The sequence below is a fragment of the Thamnophis elegans genome, chromosome 12 (genome assembly GCF_009769535.1).
Source record: "Thamnophis elegans isolate rThaEle1 chromosome 12, rThaEle1.pri, whole genome shotgun sequence".
Lineage (NCBI taxonomy): Eukaryota > Metazoa > Chordata > Lepidosauria > Squamata > Colubridae > Thamnophis > Thamnophis elegans.
The window spans coordinates 6,653,118-6,670,224 of NC_045552.1; the positions used below are offsets into that span (position 1 = coordinate 6,653,118).

The window sequence follows — 17,107 nt, forward strand, 5'->3', positions numbered from 1 at the left end:
GTGAGCATGGGCCTTGCGCACATGTGCACTGTGTCAAAACCACGCCAATTGTATAAGATGGGATAACTTTGCTTGCATGTGTGCCTTGCGCGCATGTGCTCTGTATCAAAACCACGGTGATTATATAGACGAGGATAGCGCCAAGGTGGGTGGGTGGGCGGCCCCAGCTGCTGGATATAAGTACCGATTTGTCCAAGCTGGTCCGAACCGGCTGAATCCCACCACTGCATTTATATGAAAATAGATGCCATTGATTTGCTTCTGAACACAGTTTGCTAATTTGTTTTTTATTTAAATAATAATTGCCAGGCACATTATTCTGAGTTGATTTTTTTTAAAATATAAGAAAAAATGAAAGATGGCATTGTCTTATAAGAGACATTCCATTACAATGTCACACACACACATACACAAGGGTGCCCTTAGATGGGAATCATACATCATCAGAAAAAAAATGACACAGCAATATATATTTTTGTTCTTCAGTATGATGATTGTAGCCTTAACTCAATCGTTGGAAGCTTAATTATTTAAATCAATTAATCTATTCCAATCTTAACCAAGCCTTTTCAAACCACTATGTAAAATCTCATTAAATAAACAACATCTGTATCGTTGGGATTCCTGTACTTGCGTGGCATCCTTAACACCAACGTTCATTTCTATTCTTATTTAAGATATGCATAATTGGATACATTAAATCCCTTTTTACTGAACAAAGAGAAAAGAGAGAGAGACACACACACAGAGAGACTCAAAAACCAGCAATTGAGACACACTGGGCACCAACAATTGCTGAAGCCAAAACCTCTCGGATTCCTTGGTACAATTCAATGGGAGATTCCCCACACACACACATTTGAAGTCGAGAGGTCATTGGCAGGTTGGGGTTAATACAGGGATCTGTCCAGTAGCAACCCAAAGGACACTGGGCAGAAGGATAGCAAAAGATAGGCAACTGGAAATCTGGCTGGCACCACTTTTGGCATCCTGAAAACTGACAGCTTCAAGTGTATAAGTTGTGTCTCCAAAGACCAGCTTCTCATCTTTTTTGAAGATTTGGTTTCAACAGCACATCCCTTGGCAGTGAAATCTTGAGCTGCAGCTCCTGCTGTGAAATCAAAGGATAGGGGAGGGACTAGAATTAGCATGTTTTTCTCCCCAGGAGCAATGCTGAATTTGTCCCCCCACCCTTCCATCCGCCGCCATTTTCACTAAAAATGAGTGAATTGCTTTTTTTATTTATTTTTATTCTTGGCAAGCAATTCCTCAGATCCTGACTTGTTTGCAATAGAAATGCCACAGCTCAACTGTGGTTAAGTCGAGTCTGTTAGAAGCGGATACAGCTTTTGGGATGAGGGTCTGGATTAAAATGTAATGAATCTATGCCGTGTCTCTGATTGTTCTGATTGAGGCTTCCCAAGAGCATGAAACAAACTCCTTGTCCTGGCAAAATCCCCTTTTCTTAATTTACAGTGAATTCTGTGCCCATTCACTTCCCTAAAGAGGATTTATAGTCACAGACTGTATCTGGCTTGGAGAGCTGACAGGCCGATATCTGCAAAACTTGGCAAGGAGTCTTGGAGAGTTACAAACCAATTAAGCAAACTAATTGTCTCCTGCAAACTCCACTCCCCTTTCGCTCCTCTTTTATTTCCTCTGGGAGGGGCCATTCCTCATCTGGACTTACTCCCAAATCGACCCCTGCTCTTTAGTTGTTCCCTTCGTCTGGCCACTCTGCGCATGCACACACTGGGAACAGGCTCCAGCTGTTCGTCTGCCTCACTTATGTCTGACTCCAAAGGCAGCTGATAAATGGCATATGGTTCTGTCCCCTCTCTGCCTCCAACCCAGAGCCCTCATCAGAGCCTTCCCCAGACTCCAGGACTGGCCCATGTTCCTCCCCAACCTCCTCACTGTCCGAATCTTCTGCCAGCTCCACTGGTGGGCCACAACACTGATTTACCTTTTGTGATTTTCCCGGTGATATTGAAGCATTTCTTCTGGAGATCGTTGCATTTCATTAATTTAGCTTCACATGTTTTAGCGAAAGCAAAGCATGATGGGCAAACCAGTTTACTGTTGGGACTATTCTTGTTAAGTGCTGGAAGAATTAAGACATCAATGAGTTAGGGCTGAGCCGAACCTTCTGCGCTACTTCCATGAGCAAAATTATCCCAGGGTTATTTGGGAGGGGAAATCTAATCCAGTTCTGTTTTGGGGGATACCACTCCCCAAAATTTGTAGAAAGACAGATATTCATTCCCCGCACAATGAACGGTGCTGTTGTGAATCAACAGCTGGAGGTGTGACCTCTGCTTTGGATTGAAGGGACGTTTAGGTCTAATTTCCTGAGGTCCAGACATTTTAATGGACGATTTAGACATTTAAGCCTAATGTTCCTTCATTACCTTGCGGGTTTACCTGGTGCATTATAAATACAGTCACCTAACTACACAGTTTAATAAGTTTAGTTTAGTTTAGTTTAATAAGATTTGTATGCCGCCCACTCCCTTGGGACTCTGGGCGGCTTACAGGCAAGGTAAAAAAACATATTAAAAATTAAGACTAAAAAGATACAATTATTAAAATTCCACATCATGCATTCCGTCTAAGTGGGGCTGGATATTAATCAACAGCCCCAGGCCTGCTGGAACAGCCAGGTCTTGGTGACTTTACAGAAAGCCGGGAGAGTGGTAAGGGTCCGGATCTCAACGGGTAGATCGTTCCACAGGGCCAGCACAGCTACTGAGAAGGCCCTCCCCCGGGGGGGTCGCCAGGCGGCATTGTCCGGTCGACGGCACCCGGAGGAGGCCCAACCTGTGCGATCTTGTTGGCCGTTGGGAGGTAAGTGGCAGGAGGCGGTCTCTCAGGTAGCCAGGTCCTAAACCATGTAGGGCTAAGTAAGAATACAGTAAGAATTCCATCCAGAGAGATTGCTATTAAAATGGGGGCAGGATGAAATGGCAATCAGGGGGGGAGAGAAATGCAAATAAAAGCAGATTTAAAAATCAAACAGTGATTCCACCTACGTGCAGTGATATCCTTATTGCATGAATCTGCGCTTTTACAGCATGTAACATTGTTCATCAGATAAAAATCACTTTCAGAGGACATGATGACAAAGCTTCGTTTGCAGATATTTGGCTCCGATGTGTTGGACTGGCATCCTTTAATTGTTGGCTTTAAGTGTTGTGTTTTCTCTGTAGGCGGGAGGAAAACTGTGTTACAAAGGAGCTGAAAAGACAACTGTTGCCATTTGTTAAAAGCACTGCTCAGTAATCCCCAAGGCTGCTTTACAAATGGCAGCGGGACCTTCTTGATGTCTTCCCCTTGAAAACGTTTCTCGAAAAAGCTTCCTGCATGAGACGAAAAACATTTTCAGGGAGAAAAGCCAAGAAACTCCCATTCCCTTTTGGAAAAGCACTTTTGGGACAACCATGACCTGGATGATTGAGAACCCTATAACCATGATGGGGAACCCTGTGCCCAAATCGGAACAAAGCACGCATGGGCAAGTGCATATGCACATGCTGGAGAACTGGAAACCCGAAGACCAGCTGGCTGGCACGCATGCGCATAACCGGAATCCAGAGGAGCAGCTGGTGACGCCGCACAGGCCCAGAGAGAGGCCTCTTCATGTCACCTCTGGCACGCATGCCATAGGTTCACTATCACGGCTCTGTAATGTTGTATGCTGTACTGCAGCCACTTCAGCTGGCTGTATCTGCAGTTCGGCGGTTCAAATCTCACCGTCTCAAGGTTGACTCAGCCTTCTATCCTTCCGAGGTGGGTGAAATGAGGACCCGGATTGTTGGGGGCGATATGCTGACTCTGTAAACCGCTTAGAGCGGGCTGAAAGCCCTACGAAGTGGTATATAAGTCTAACTGCTATTGCTATTGCTATGTTGGAAAGAAATCCAGGTCCAAGCCAAGAAAAAATGGAGGCTGCTGAAGAAAGAAAGGTCCGTTTATTTCTTGAGCAGAACCTCTACACACACACACACACACACACACACACACACACACACACACAGCGTGAAGTTCTGGGACAGCTGACCAATTGGTTTGCTTTGTACTTTTATATAGGTTTCTTTCTTTTCTTTTTTTACAGCACTTTTTAAGGTTTGCTTGTGAGGTTTGTTATTTGATTTTGGCTGGCTTGTTTCCATAAAAGCTAGTAATGGGTCTACAGCCGGGATGGCAAACAGGTGGCACGCAAAGCCCTATCTGCTGGCGCGCAAGCCGTCGCCCCAGCTTAGCTCCACTGTGTATGTGTGTGTGCTTCGCGCAAGCCAGATGGTTTTTGGGTCTCTGCCATGTATGTGCACGTGGTGGTGGTGGTGGTATTGCGTTAATAACGTGTTAACAACGTGTGAATAACGCGATTGCATTATGGGTGAACTCATGGGCTTTCAGCATACAACATCAAAAAGGTTAGACCAGTGTTTCTCAACCTTGGCAACTTGAAGATGTCCGGACCTCAACTCCCAGAATTCCCCAGCCAGCGAATGCTGGCTGGGGAATTCTGGGAGTTGAAGTCGGACATCTTCAAGTTGCCAAGGTTGAGAAACACTGGGTTAGACATTACTGGTCTAAAGCTTCCTTTGGCTTAATCCTGCCAAAGAGATGTAATTAATTTATGCTGTTACCTATTTCCTCCAGCTGCCTTTCTTAATGGGGCCCTTTTGTTTCCACTTTCTCAATGAATGTGGTTAAGACCATCTGCTGTCCTTCTTTAATTCCTTCATTTGAGCTAAAGCTATTTTGTTTATGAAGGATTGGTGTGGATTCTTAATGGGGCACAAATATTCATTTCTAAAGATTTCTCCATCTGCTGGAGGCTGTTTTGCAATGCAGGAAGCTCCATTTCTCCTTTGGGGAAATATAGTGTTCTGCCACTTTTAATATCCCCCAAATATTTCATACTTCTAGGGGGAGGTCCCCCCCCCCACAATTGACATTTCTCAGTGGAGTCCAGGTGTGGAGTTAGGATCCTGTGCCTTCACCTTTTAGGTCTACTCTACAGAGACTCGGCTGAGTTTCCCAACAATTAAATGTGGTATAAATTTTCACAATTTCTGGCATTATGGAAAGGTAACTTCAAGGACTTTTTCAGCCATGATGCTTAAACACCATCTCTACCACCCACCCACTCCACACTCCAGTTTTAAATGAACAGAGACTGCAACAGGGATCATTGGAGGTTTGGTGGTGTGTGTGTCCCCAAAATATTAATAAAATTGTGACTTTTAAAGGAGATTCTCAAATACAGGCGTTTTAGGTAAATGTAAAGGTTCCCCTCGCACATATGTGCTAGCCATTCTCAACTCTGGGGGGGGTGCTCATCTCTGTTTCAAAGCTGAAGAGCCAGTGCTGTTCAAAGACATCTCCATGGTAATGTGGCCAGCATTACTAACCAACAAAGGCGCATGGACGCTGTTACCTTCCCACCAAGTGGGTTCCTATTTTTCTACTTGCATTTTACATGCTTTCGAACTGCTAGGATGGCAGAAGCTGGGACAAGTAACGGGAGCTCACTCCGTTACGCAGCGGTAGGGATTTGAACCGCCGAACTGCCAACATTTCTGATCGACGAGCTCAGCGTCTTAGCCACTGAGCCACTGAGTGTGGCAGAATTTTTACTGCTTCTTTGAGTTTTCGATTGTACGAGAATGGAAGCTTGGCTTTTCTGTGGAGGCAATCAGGGTAGCCTTCCTGTTTCCTTGTTTCTCCTCTCTTCCTTCTCTCTTCTTTCTTTCTCTCTTTCGCTTCCCATCTTTCTTTCTCTCTTTGCTTCCTTCCTTCCTTTTCTTTCTTTCTTTTCTCTTTCGCTCCCATCTTTCTCTCTCTCTTTTGCTTCCTTCTTCTTTCTTTCTTTCTCTCTTTCGCTTCCCATCTTCTTTTTTTTTTCTTTCTTTCTCTTTCGCTTCCCATCTTTCTCTCTTTTTTGCTTCCTTCCTTTCTTTCTTTTCTTTTTCTTTCTTTTCTCTTCGCTTTTTCTTTCTTCTTTCTTTCTTTCTTTCTTTCTTTCTTTCGCTTCCATCTTTCTCTCTCTCTTTTGCTTCCTTTCTTTTCTTTTTCTTTCTTTCTTCTTTTCTTCTCTCTTTTGCTTCCCATCTTTCTCTCTCTCTTTTGCTTCCCTTCTTCTTTCTTTCTTTTCTCTCTCTCTCTTCCCATTTTTCTTCTCTCTTGCTTCCTTCCTTCTTCTTTCTTTCTCTCTCTCTCTCTTTATCCTCTACTAGCCCTGTCTTTTCCTTTTCTCTTTCTCCTCTTCTCTCATTCTTCCTCTTCCCTCCCTCCTTCCCTCTCTTTCAATTGAGAAAGTTCCTAGAAGTAGATATTCAGAAAAGCAAACAGGAAGTGTCAGCATTTACGGTAAAGATTTCGTAGTCAGATGAATAACAGTTCTCCGCATTTTGACAAGTTGCTTCTGAACACGGTTTACATTGGCAGGCCAGGGCATTTGCTGTTTGGGGTGGGGTAGAAAATAAAATAACATAATTTGGAATGGAAAAGCATCACTAATGATTTATTTATTTATGCTTTCTAATCTAATTCTTTTTCCATGAATGGTGACCAGTGCACCTTCTTGACCCTGTAAAAAGTGTCCTAATCGTGGCTTATGCATCAATACATGGTCATCATTACCAGCTAGGTAACACCATCAAGGTACTTTATCAGGGTAATGAACATCTGTAAGAAAACCATGGATGTTAATGTTAATCGATCAATAATCTCCAATTACAGTGGATAACTATTTCATCACACTTCGCCTTCCGCCCTCCCAGTCTAGAGGCTATAATCCAGTGTTTACCGGACTTACCTGTAGTGATCAAAGCAGTGAAAAAATAAGGTACTTCATTGTTTTCTGGGAATGGAGAACTTTCCGTTTGCAGAGATAAATGTTCCAACAACGAATTTCTTCAGGTTAGAAATTTGTAGGGAGAAAGAGCAGAGAGAATTAATATAGCAAACGAACAACGGAGAACTTGGAGGGAAGCTAATGAAACTGGTGAATCATGGGTTGGATAGGGTTTTTTATATATATATAAATTTTTTATCTCTAAAATTCTCTGACTGGAAAATAATGAGCATATTTGGGAGAAACGTTGCTTCAAAGGTGTACATTTACAGTGGAGGAAATAGAAATTACCTTCTATTCATGATGGCTTAGAAATAACTAAGATTTCCAATTCTTCATAACCAAGCCTTCCCCACCCTAAATGACAAATTCTATCTTTTGTTGGGCACTTAGTTTTGGCTGAGAGCCACAGGGAAAAAGAAATGTGCTTGCATTTAAATAAATACTGTACAAACCTAAATAAAATAATATAAATATGCTTGCCCTGGCTGACCCTGGCTGATTTCTGAAAAGGGGAAAGGATCAGAATAGGTAATTAAGTGAATGGGAGGACCGCACAAAAAAAACTTCTTAATTTGTAGACCTGATTGGAAAGGGGGAATCCTGGAACTTCCTTCAGGAAGCCAGCTTGATTGTATCTGGGGTTGACGCCTTGGCAGAGTAACTAAGCAAGAGTTGAAGAATTATGAGGCTGTTGACAAAAACTGAATTTCAAACCTATAGAGTCCCTTTGCTGACTGCGGAATTCTGGGAGTTGAAGTCCACACTTCTTAAAATTGCTGAGAAGCAAGGCTGGCTGGGGAATTCTAGGAGTTGAAGTCCACGCTTCTTGAAGTTGCCAAGGTTGAGACGCATGATTTAGACCATTGGCTATCCAACCTTTGCTTCAACACTCCCAATGGTGAAGCCACCACAACTCCAGGAGGTAGGTTGTCCAACTGCTTCATAACAGTCATAATCAGGAGATGCCATCTTACCAAGTTCGAATCTTTCTCTAGGTAGCTTCAGTTTGTAACTTCTTGTAGGATTCTCGAGTGCTAGGGAGAAAAAAAATCTATACCCTCTTCCCTGCGTGGCAGTACTTCAAGAATTGCAGACTGCTGTATTTTATGATGAACCTCAATAAATGTTATAATCCCATCAGTACCATTTCCCCCCCCCCCCCAAAAAAAAATAAGACGTGGTCTTATTTTATTTTATTTTTGGCCTTCAAAAGCAGCATTAGGTCTTATTTTCAGGGGATATCTTGTGGCCACTGCTGGCCCACTGCGGCTGCGGCTGTTTGCCGATGCTCACACGCAGGGCCCCCAGCCTCCATTTTGTCATCAGAGGCCTTCAGGAAAGGCCTCCACACCCGAGAAATGAGCTTTGATGGCACCTCTGATGGTGAAAAGGAGGTTAGAGGGCCACAAGCGTAAGCAGCAACAAGTGACCGCAGAGTCCCACCTCGGAAGGATGGAAGGCTGAGTCAACCTTGAGCCGGTGAGATTAGAACCGCTGAACTGCAGATAACAGTCAGCTGAAGTGGCCTGCAGTACTGCACCCTAACCACTGCGCCACCTCGGCTAGTGAGCAGCTCCACTCCCCATCCCCACCCTAGCTTGATTTGTACCTGTGTGTCTCGCCCCACCCCATGTAGCCAGGTGCAACGGAGTGGGTGGGGTCTTAACTAGGGATTCTTTTGGGAGTAGGGCTTATTTTCAGGATAGGTCTTATTTTGAGGAAAACAGAGTAGTATTGTATAATCTTTTTTTGTTGGTTAGCTTTCTTTGAATCACCATAATGTATCTAGAAGATCTGAGGTTTTTTTTTTACCCACCCACCCACTTCATCATATAAATGCCATTTATCTATATATATTTTTCTATCGGTGCTCCAGTTTTTAATACCTTGCTTTTCATATTTTCAAATGAATTTTTAAAGACCCCTAACAAGGGACAAAGAAAGTTTTTTTTTTAAAAAAAACTTCTTGCACCTTTTTTTAATTCTAATCTAGAGTAGAGATAGAGTTAAACATCTTGCGGTTTGCTATAAAAAGCCATTTTGTGCCATTATTGTGCTTCGTTTTAATTCTTCTGGACTATTTTGCACAAATGAGCATATGGGTGGTATTAAGCCCAGTGCTATTCCCCCCCACACACACACACACATAAAACAGCAGCTGATGGATCTTTTAAATAATTAACAGGCTGAGTGACTATATCTTTAACTAGAACAAACACTCTGTGCTTTAAAGGCCCACAACATGCCAATGGAAAACAATAGATCATAGCTAGCAGGAAGCAATTAGAATGAGCACAAAAGTAGTAGCCATGCCTACAGGTCGAAAAAGAGGGATATATTTGAGGATATCAGAGGTGACTCTGGTTCCTGGGCAGGTGCGCCTTTTTTCCCCTATGCAAATTAGTGAAAAAGATGAAAGCAACAGCTGCAAATTTATGAATTGAGCCAGTCCTAGTATTATATAACTTCATGTAAACCATCCCAGTTGCCTCCGGCCTCAAAATGCAGACATCTCAAGAGATGGAGAAACCTTGTCAGATGTGGCACAAAAATCGAAATAAATCGACGAAAGAGTAAATAAACCTGCAAATGCTTAAAACGTATTTCACTGCAGGGGGAAGTAAAACGTGGCACTTTTTGCAGTCCTTCCTCAAAGAGGTCCATGAGGAATGATGGATGGAAATGAAGCTCTCTAGATACCTAAGGTAAAGATTCCCCTCGCACATATGCGCTAGTTGTTCCCGACTCTAGGGGGCAGTGCTCATCTCCGTTTCAAAGCTGAAGAGCCAGTGCTTTCCGAAAATGTCTCCGTGGCCAGCATGACTAAACACTGAAGGCGGTGGTGGGATTCAGCCAGTTTGCATCATTTCGGGAGAACCGGTTGTTAAGTTTCCGAGCAGTTTGGTGAACTGGTTGTTGGAAGGAATCATTGGGGCAGAGAACCGGTTGTTAAATTATTTGAATCCCACCACTGCGGTTCCTATTTTTGCTACTTGCCTTTTTTACATGCTTTCGAACTGCTAGGTTAGCAGAAGCTGGGACAAGTAATGTGAGCTCACTCCGTTATGTGGTGCTAGGGATTCAAACCACTAAGCTGTCGATCTTTCTGATCAAAAAGCTCAGTGTCTTAGCCACTAAGCCAGGACTTCAAAATTTCTATCGGTCACTACCAGGGCACTATTGGGTTACCTAACCTTTCCCATTTCCTGGCCTTCTCCATAGTGATTCCAAGAGCCAAGAATATCTGGCCCGGTAGCAAAAAATAAAAAATAAAAACCTCACACAAACAGTGTTCTCTCCCCTCCCAAGAAAATCCCCAAATGTCTACGCAACAGAGAAGAGACAGGGTAGGAGAAAGGGAAGGGAAGGAAGAAAGGAGAAGGAGAGGAGGAAGGAAGAAAGTAGAGAAGGGAAAGAGGGAAAAAAAGAAAGGGGAAACAAGGGGTATTACAACAGGAGGAAGCGAAGGTGATAAAGCAACCCAAACTGTATATCATGACCTATTAAATGAAATAATAAATGTGTAAGAATGATAAATGTAAAAAATAATAACAATTATTTGAATGTATACTTAAAATGGTATGTAAGAGAATAAAAAAAATAAAAAAATTCTTTGGAAAAAAACAACAACAGAGTAAAGCCGGAACAAATCATTTTCCTTCGTAGCTCCATTCAAGCAATTCCCAGGCGCAAATTGAAAAGATTTAACACCATGAATATCTAAGTTCCTCTCTTACCTGTTTACTTTTCTCTTTGGCTCCTTGATAACTTTTGTGGTACGATGCTTATAGGCAAAACAAGAGCGCAGCGTCGTTCTGGTGCCTCTTTATATTTGGATGGGCGGAGCGGATATGAGATTAAAACAAACATGGTAACATAATGGGGCAAACAGATGATTCATTTGGAGGTGTATTTCTGTTTAGCGTGCTGGACTGAGAGATGTGCATCTTTAAAATGTCTTAGAAGACGAGAAAGGCACAGGCATTGGTAAACGCAGTGGCTTTCTAAGTATTGATCGGCAATACTCTCTGGTTCACTAGTACTCCTGCCATTGCAAAAAAATATGGAGATTTTGGTCTTCTAATAATGAAAAGAATGGAATCACAGGCCAAGCCTCTGCAGGAAATATCAGGTCATCTCAAACCCATGTTTCTTAACCTTAGCATCTGAAAAAAAGGTGTGGACTTCAAGTCCCAGAATTCCCTGGCTAGCATGTGGCCGTCTCCCCTTCGTCCCGAAGCTTCTCTTTGTGCAGACTATTAAAAGGACCAGAAGAAGATTCAGAAGAGATGCAGCAAGTTCTTCTGCCTATCTCATACACGGGGTTATTGTAGGGGAAAACATCGGAAGATGCCCCTTGCGCTGAACGTAAGGCAGGATAGGAATCAAAATAAATAGATATAAATATATCAGGCCCTGCCCGTCTAAGTTTGAAAAAAGATGCCCTTGAGGTCATGTTAACATCAAGAGGATGCGGTGGCTCAATGGCCAAGAGGCTGAGCTTGTGGATCAGAAAAGTTGACCGTTTGACGGTTTGAATCCCGTTATTTGTCCCAGCTTCTGCCAACCTAGCAGTTGTAAAAAATGCAAGTAGAAAAATAGGAACCACCCTTTGGTGGGAAGGTAACAGTGTTCCGTGCGCCTTTGGCATTTAGTCATGCCGAATGACCACATGACCACGGAGATGTCTTCGACAGCACTGGCTCTTTGGAAACGGAAATGAGCGCCGCCCCTAGAGTCGGGAATGACTAGCATGTACGTAGGAGGGGAACCTTTACCTATAAGATCAAGACTCTAATCCCAGACAAGTAGATTCCAACTCCTGGAAGGTTCGGCAATGGCCTTACTTCAGTGGTGGGTTTCAAAAAATTTTGGAACCTCTTCTGTAGGTGTGGCCTGCTTTCCGGGTCCACTGGTGGAAACCTCTTCTAACCGGTTCAGTAGATTTGATGAACTGGTTCTACCGAACTGGTGCGAACCGGTAGGAACCCACCTCTGCCTTACTTGCTGGGAAATTATGGATGTTGGATCACACATCCCACCCAGATTGGGTAAGGCAATTAGACACCTACTGAGGTAGATGGATCAGGGTGCCAGTAGCCAATTCATCAGCTGCATTGGTAGACTGCTGGCTTTCCAGGAAAAATGGAATGGGTGGAGGTAAGTTTTGGCCAGGTTCCCATCTTGTGACAAATGCCCTGAAGATATTTTTTCACCTGGGAACTGAAACATATGAAGAACGGTGGCAGGAACTGGGTATGTCTAGTCTAATGAAAGAAGGACTAGTGGAGACGTGATAGCAGTCTTCCAATATTTGAGGGGCTGCCACAAAGAACCTATTCTTCAAAACACCTGAGGGCAGGACAAGAAGCCATGGGTGGAAACTAATCAAGGAGAGAAGCAACCTAGAACTAAAGAGGAATTTCCTGACAATTAGAGAAATTAGCCAGTGGAACTGTTTGTCCCCAGAGGTTGTGGGTGCTGGATGTTTTTAAGATGAGATTGGACATCCATTTGTCTGAAATGTTACAGGGCTTCCTTCTTGAGCAGGGGTTGGGCTGGAGGACAGTAGCCAATTCATCAGCCGCTTGGGTGGCATTCTGGCTTTCTAGGAAAGCTTTGGCCAGATTCCCCATCTTGGGACAAATGCCCTGAAGGTATTGTTTTTCATCTCTGTATAGCAGGAGATCCCTTACGTTAAAATCCCTTAGACACATACATGCCATGAGTTCGTGGGTAAAAAAGGCACCACCAGACAGAAAGAGAATGGAGAGAAATTGACATCTTCCTTAATTTCTCCTCCTCCAAAGCATGCTAATTATTTCCTTCTGGTATTTTCTAGAAGTAGTTAGGACTTCTTTTGTTACGCCCTCTGGCATAAGGAAGTGAAACTCCTTTTGTTCTCTAATGCCTCGTGTTTTCTTTGCCCCACATGATTAACTACTCCAGATATGGAAGAAAGTAGAAATGAAATGTCACACGAAAGCTCACAAAATCCTTCAGTAAACGTGCTGCCTGAGGAGGAATTCTAAAGTTGCTACGGCAGGTAATCCTTGGTTTAGAGAATCCAGCAACAACATAGTGAGTTGTTGTTGGTCTACCATAGGGATGGCTAACCTTTTCTGGACCGAGTGCACAAAGTGTGTGCGTGCGTGCCTGAATGCACGCATGCCGAACCCCCAGAATGCAATGCGCATGCGCCCTCCACATCAACCTGCCTCCATGCATGCGCGTGTGGCTCCCCCCCAAGACACGAAGGCTAGCTGACCAGTGGAGCTGAGCTGCGGTGATGGCTCATGTATTTTTCCCCTCCTTAAAATGCCACTTGACTTTCTCCCAATTAAATGAGGTCTCTGCTCTGAAGAGTAGTATTATGTACTGGGGGACTGATCCACAGAGAACCCTGCTCCTCCGGCATCACACCCAAGTGGGAACTCAGAAAAGACATATTGCTGGCCCCTAACCTTAATCATAGGGTGGCTCAGTGGCTAAGACACTGAGCTTGTCAATCAGAAGGTCGGCAGTTCAATGGTTCGAATCCCTAGCGCCGCGTAATGGAGTGAGCTCCCATTACTTGTCCCAGCTTCTCCCAACCTAATAGTTCAAAAGCACTTAAAAAATGCAAGTAGAAAAATAGATACCACCTTTGGTGGGAAGGTAACAGAGTTCCGTGCACCTTTGGCGGCCACATGACCACGGAGACAGCTTCAGACAGCACCGGCTCTTCAGCTTTGAAACGGAGATGAGCACCGCCCCCTAGAGCCGGGAACGACTACACATACGTGCAAGGGGAAACTTTACCTTTTTACCTAATCTTAACCATTCCTATAATTCGGAAGCCAGCCTGGCCCGCTGTTGAGAATTCTTGGGAGCTGAAGTCCATGTATCACAAGAGGCCTTAAATGAGACAAAAGTGAATCTACAGAAATGTGGAGATGTTGGATTGAATAGAAGGCAAAGATCATCAGCCATTTCTCAGTCCAAGGATGCAAATCCAGGAAGCCGCATGCCAGGGCATGATGGTGGTCTTGTGGCAAAAGTGAAAATTGTGTTTTTAGTGGATAATGCCACTTGTGAGATGATAGTTACAAGGAAAAGTTGAAAGTTGTTTCTCAGATGGCTTATTTCAGCATTAGATAGCAATAGCAGTAGACTTATATACCGCTTCATAGGGCTTTCAGCCCTCTCTCTAGATCCATGCTCTCTCTCTCTCTCTCTCTCTCTCTCTCTCTCTCTCTCTCTCCCCATCCATCCATCCATCCATCCATCCATCCATCCATCCATCTATCTATCTATCTATCTATCTATCTATCTATCTATCTATCTGTGAAATACCACTCAGGTGACATCAAGAAATCTCCAGAGCTGTAAAGCCTCATATGTTCCTCTTGGCTTCTAGGCGCTCGCTAAGAAAGAATTTTTCGAAGCAACTACCAGAGCATTAGTATTTCTTATATTATTATTAACACGCTCTGATACTAAGGAGTTATATGTTCTACTCCCCCTCCCCACCTGAAAATAACTCTGTTCCAACAGCTTCGGTGGGGCCAGCCTGAGGGAGAGAAGGGGAGAGAAGAGTCCAATCGTAACTACTCATTAATTTTCAAGCTGTAAGTATCGCTTTATCAAGCCCGAACACATTAGCGGAGCACGGGTATTCAGCTAGTTTTTTATATGAGCAACAACGGAACTTCTCAGAACTGTTATCAATAAAGGTTTCTTCACGTTCTCTGCAGTTTCCTCCTATCTTGTGTGCCTATTCAATATTGGGCAAACGATGGGATTTTTGCTCCTAGGGGGATAGATTTTTAAGTGGGCAAAGGGCTATGATGAACTGTAAAAGAAAGAAACTTTTCTCCTTGTCCATTGTGATAAAGTTAGTTATCACTTGTGAGTTCTCATTCTGTGGCGTCTGTGTTGTTTTTAGCCATGCCGTGTCTGATAGTAAGGATACACCCAATATCTTTTATTCCCGAACAGTGACGTAAGAACGATGAACAATATACATTACAGCTTCAAGTATTGGTCATAGTCTCAAGGATTAAGAAGTTTCATAGTTATTCAGATAATTATTCTTTTGAAATCTGGGTAAACTGAACCCCTCCTGGTAATTTTCATGGCAACTAAACCTATACAAGCTGGTTCTCTCTAGAGTAGTGGTTCCCAGCGTGGGGCCCAGATCCCACAGGGGGCAAATTTGATTTCTAATGGGGGCAATTTGAACCTTGTTTAAACCAAGTTAATGGCCTTTTAGGCTTCTTCTGTGCGAGTAGAGTTCACTTTTTGAGTAAAGTAAGAATTATACATCACAGGGGGTGGGGCTCAGGATTTTAGAGATGCTTAGGTGGGGCCTGGCCCAAAAAATGTCGAGAACCACTGCTCTAGATTAAAAAGTCTAACAATCCTGGAAATAAGGAAAGAATATTAAATTAGACTAGAAAATATGTTAAGATAGAGGTATAAACAAGATGAAAATTGTTAGTGTTATGATGAGGAAGATAATCGTGCTTAATGTTATCATTGTATTTTTTTAGAAGATATGCTGAGAAAAATGAATAGGTTAATAATGTTTAATTGTTTAATATACTATGATTTTAAGATTAATATTAATGTGAATGATATTGTAAATGCTGAAAGCTGATGCACAGAGATATTTGTGCCCAGACGACACGCTGTTTAAAGCGAAATGAAATGTTTATATAAAAAAAAAACTTTTTTTTTTTTTTAAAAAAGGCTGACAATCCTTTCTGTAGCAATCAACCGGTGCAGACAGCTTTGCCTTCACAAAACAGATGTGTTACTTAAGCATACCTTCATACAATTTCCTTTTGGGATTAATTGCCACCAGCTTTGAAAATGATCCACGCCCTTCTTTAGAAATTGTTGTCTGTGATTCGGATGTTGTGTTTTTAAAACAACCATGATGTTTTATTCTATTCTTCAAAGCACCTGAGGCAGAGGTGGGTTCCTACCAGTTCGCACCTATTCGGTAGAACCGGTTCGTCAAATCTACCGAACCGGTTAGAAGAGGTTCCACCAGTGGACCCGGAAAGCAGGCCACACCAACAGAAGAGGTTCCAAAAAATTTTGAAACCACCACTGGTGGGTGTGTAATGTCCCGCAGTTATCTACGCATTAATAATGATCTAGTAATATTTCCTCGTACATTTTAGGGACCTTTCCTTACATAATTGGTGTTTTCTTTCATACTATTGGGTTTCTAATTTCTGTTTCCGTTAGTTGGCAATTGCTAAAACCAATCCCACGTGAAAAAGTATTCAAAACCTTCTTGATTTTAATTGTCAATTTATTTATTCCTGAACATTGTAATATTTATTCATTTACATATCTCTGTTTTTCCACTGTTGTGCAAACACAATTCCAGCAGCTGCTAACATGTGTAAAATTAAATATATATTATACTCCCTTTCAAATAGCCAACAAAATATTTCTGGTTTTAATTCCATATCTTGCTTTACGATTCCTTCTAACCACTAACTTCTGAATAGCTACTTGGACCGACCTAAGTACTAATTCATAATTTCATATCCGGTCACATAGGCGGCAAGCCACTCCCATCCGGTCACATGGGCAGCAAGCCACTCCCATCCGGTCACATGGGTAGCAAGCCACTCCCACAAAGGAGGCCACACCCACAGAGTAGGTTCCAACAATTTTTGAAACCCACCACTGACCTGAGGGTAGAACAAAGAGCAACGGGTGGAAACTAATCAAGGAGGGAAGCAACTTAGAACTAAAGAGAAATGTCCTGGCAATGAGAATAATTAACCAGTGGAACAACTTGCCTCCAGAAGTTGTGAATGCTCCAACACTGGAAGTTTTTAAGATGTTGGATAACCATTTGTCTGAAGTGGCGTAGGGTTTCCTGCCTAGAGTTGGATTAGAAGACTTACAAGTCCCTTCCAAGTCTGTCATTCTATTCTATTTTAAAGCAGGGGTCCCCAACCTCTGGGCCGTGGCCCATTCAGAACCAGGCCTCAGGACACAAGCTCACACATGTACACACTGTCAGCCCTGAAGCCATTTTGGGAGCATCTTCTTCATGGCTGCCATAGCGAGGCCGGTTGGAGCTGTGGGAACGTGAGGGGACGGGGGAGATAGAGATAAAAACTTGGGGTTTTGATTTGGCTGAGGGAAAACTCCAGGTTCTTCAGAGTCGGGTTTTCACCAGCTGTGCCAATATGACATTCCTCATAAATTTATATTTTGAGGAAACTC

The 17,107-nt window shown here is 43.0% G+C and overlaps 1 protein-coding gene across 1 annotated transcript in view; it reads right to left on the reverse strand.

Moving 5' to 3' along the window:
- Positions 1 to 419: 419 nt before the first annotated feature.
- Positions 420 to 17,107, reverse strand: part of LOC116515572 — a 33,716-nt gene continuing 17,028 nt past the window's right edge. The window contains 7 exon segments of the mRNA XM_032227692.1: positions 420 to 1,067; positions 1,070 to 1,111; positions 1,967 to 2,104; positions 3,033 to 3,237; positions 6,378 to 6,469; positions 6,827 to 6,924; positions 10,606 to 10,690. Coding sequence (XP_032083583.1) covers positions 874 to 1,067; positions 1,070 to 1,111; positions 1,967 to 2,104; positions 3,033 to 3,237; positions 6,378 to 6,469; positions 6,827 to 6,924; positions 10,606 to 10,690 — 854 coding nt within the window. The 3' untranslated portion in view covers positions 420 to 873.